The following is a 3,319-nucleotide window of genomic DNA, read 5'->3' on the forward strand; positions in this document are numbered from 1 at the left end:
TTTTTTTTTTTTTTTTTTTTTGGAATCAAAGGAGATATAATTTTTAAGAACCTATTTTTATCCATATAATTTGATTAAAAATTGAAATAATTTTTTTTAAGAAATATGAAAATTATTATAAGAAAATTGGGAGAGAAAAAATTACAAAATCAATAAACTAAAAATCAAAACCATTAATTTTTTAAAAACAATTGATTATCAACAAATTTATTTTGAAATTATTGGTTCAGCTCGAGGGGATTTTTCTCTCCAATCATAAAATGTCCGAATTTATTTTAAAAAATAAATAAAAAGAGGGAAAATTAGGAGTGGAAGCAACAACGTAATCTTGGAGCTGGGAGGAATTAAAACTAATCCTTGATATAACTAACAAGAACATGGCTACATCAACGTAACCCAAATGAATTTTCTATCGGTATTAATTAAGTTGATATGGAGCCATAACACTATTAACAGCATGGCAAGCCAAACACTAATGACATGATCATTTACAAATATAGAGGAAAGAAGAGACCGACCTTTCATCTATATGTCTGCACCATCCGACAAACCTTCTCCGACACCGTTACTCGTTTCTTCGGGGTATGGTGAATGCCTTGGTTTCTTGGCAGGGGGTTCCTCGTCTAAGTTCACCTCTGTAATTGAAACAACCACTGGCAAATCATCGTGTTCGACATCTGTTTTGGTTGCTTCATCTAGACATGGTGATGCAACGAGAGTGTCGTCTTCACACAGGGGTTCGGAATCGTTACTTCCCATGTTAGTATCTTGAGAGATGACGATGGTATCGACATCTTGCACCGTGGTAGCAGCAGAAGTAGGGCGTTCTGTTACAGGTTCTAGATTCTCCTGCTCATGCGATAGAGGTCTTTTCCTGTTCCTATCTTCCTTGTTACCAGGACTTGCTTCCCTAACATCGCAACTTTCGATGATTCCCACATCTTCCAAGTCCTCTGCCGAGGACGAGGCAATGCCCCGACCACGTTCTGGTTGAATAGACATGCACAAGTCAAAAGAAGCCTTGGATTCAAGGCCAATCGATGAACATGGAAATCGACAAGCTTGAGATGCCATTGCATCAATTGGCTGCAAACCGTCCTGTACCGGAGGCAAGAACATGAAACGGTCTCCAGTTTCTGCATCTGCGTCATCCTATAGTGAGAAAATTTGATACCATCAGAGCAGGCAGCATACTTGCAATTGTTATCAACTGGAGGGTTTGAAACTGGTATCATCTAGAACTAACGTACAAGAGTTGCTTGAAGGAGGTAAGGACATATTTTTGTCCATTTTCCCTGGTGTTTCTCAACATTGACATCATCAAGATCCATACATTATTTCTTTTATAAATAGCCGAACTTTCCTTAAAAAATATATGAAAGAATACAAACTTTCAAAAAATTCATAAAAGAGAGAAGCCCCTAAATAAAGAGCCTCAATCAAGCAAAATAATAATGCATGATCATACATTATTACCAAGCATAGTTGGTGTGTGTGTGTATATAATATGTATATATGGATATGTATGTGTATGTGTATGTGTATGTACGTATGTACGTATATATGTGTGTACGTATATCTATGTGTATGTGCATGTGTATATACGTGTGAATATACCTATATGTATTGTGTGTGTGTGTGTATATATATATATATATATATATATATATATATATTGTGTGTGTATATATATATATGTATGTACATGCATACATGTGTGCGCGCGTGTGTATGTATATATATATATATATATATATATATATATCTAGGTATGTACATATATGTATGAATATATACTTGCCTATGTGAAGAAACACAAAAACTAAATGTGTAAGAGACTGCGTTAATTTGCTTCTTTAATTGTTTGACTATAAATTAAATTCAACGAGCTCCTGCTTATTTAACATAAGGTAATGCTCCCAATTTTCTTAGATAATTTGAGAAGCTAACATACCTCCAGCACAGTAGCATTTGTATCAAAATACGATGATGTCTGGGCAAAAGATTGATAGTCTCCAAGTAATGACCCATTAGAGGCACCTGGTTCAAATAATTCTCTGACAACCAAGCCAGAACCGTCAATAAAGTGGTTGGGTCTACTCGAAGATTCAGATAATAGAGTAATTTCAATCCCATCGACAGCTTGTGAGCTTGACAAATTGTGATTGCATGCCACTGCTGGGCTTCCTCTTTCCAGAAGAAGCTCCACGCCAGTTTCATCCTCATTATTGGATGGAAATTTAGATAAAAGTTCATCACTACATGCAGCTGTGGACATTTCTCGAGACCGGTTTTCGAGGATTTCAAAAATTAATCTCTGTATTAAAGTTCGCTTGAGGTAAGCCTCAGCAGGTGGGAACCAATCCACATTAAGCTGGGGAGATTCATTAAAAAAACAATCACATTATTAACGCCCAATTCAAAAAAATAAAAGCAGATCCAAGGAATATTAACCATGTTTTATGCAATAACTCCGATAGACTAAACACACACACACATGAGATGCAGAATAAACTTCAAAACTATTGTCCTTTTTCTTTTTTCTTTTTTTTTAACAAAGAAACAATAATGATAAACAAGTGTAAGAATTTATCTCAAGTCTCAAACTGTGACACATGTCAATTGACCAACTTAGGACAAGTCATATGAACAGTGAATGTGCCGTGTAAAGTTGATCTGAGAGTCAGTAATGCTTTCAACGAGGGGGGGATCAGAGACTGTACAAACATGGCATTTCACACTGCTAGTTCAATTAACAAAATAAAAGATCCCACACCTCTCTTCCCCAAGGAAAAGTAAAAGATCTTTAGCAGGATGAAGAGTGAAAATTTGATACATGTGGAAAAAGGTTTCAATGCTGATGCACAATCTAATTCGGGAAGGGACTTGATCGAGAAGAAATGAAATGAACATGAGAACAAGACTTCATTGGACAGCATCAATAAAGAGAAGAAAATTAAGCATTATAAATTAGAGATAAACCATAAGAAATATAAACTCAATCTCAGGAATCTTTTCTGCAACTCACAAAAATTATTGAGAACACTCGTGTTTTATCAATTTAAATTGATGGCTCTTTCTCTTAGACTCTCCAATTTAGGCTCTCATCCCATAGGCCTTAGGCTGTGTTCTCTTTGTTGATAATTGTCACTTAAGAAATGATTGAGAAAGTTATTTTTACTAGTACTGGTGTTTTGCAAGGAAAAAAAATTATTAGGTTGAGGCAGTTAACTAGGGACTTTATTATATTTAACAATTGCAAAAGTTGAAACTCTCCAAAAAAAAAAAAAAAAAAAAAAAAAAAAAAAAAAAAAAAAAA

The 3,319-nt window shown here is 34.8% G+C and overlaps 1 protein-coding gene across 3 annotated transcripts in view; it reads right to left on the minus strand.

Annotated features, from left to right (window-relative positions):
* Positions 1 to 339: 339 nt before the first annotated feature.
* Positions 340 to 3,319, minus strand: part of LOC111462674 (probable ubiquitin-like-specific protease 2B) — an 11,762-nt gene continuing 8,782 nt past the window's right edge. For all 3 annotated transcript variants that reach the window (XM_023106360.1, XM_023106361.1, XM_023106358.1), the window contains 2 exons: positions 1,955 to 2,374; positions 340 to 1,152 (listed from right to left, as the gene is read on the minus strand). In XM_023106360.1, coding sequence (XP_022962128.1) covers positions 526 to 1,152; positions 1,955 to 2,374 — 1,047 coding nt within the window. In that variant the 3' untranslated portion in view covers positions 340 to 525. The remainder of the gene's footprint in view (positions 1,153 to 1,954; positions 2,375 to 3,319) is intronic.

This window comes from Cucurbita moschata, unplaced genomic scaffold, assembly GCF_002738365.1.
Source record: "Cucurbita moschata cultivar Rifu unplaced genomic scaffold, Cmos_1.0 Cmo_Scf00027, whole genome shotgun sequence".
Taxonomy (NCBI): domain Eukaryota; kingdom Viridiplantae; phylum Streptophyta; class Magnoliopsida; order Cucurbitales; family Cucurbitaceae; genus Cucurbita; species Cucurbita moschata.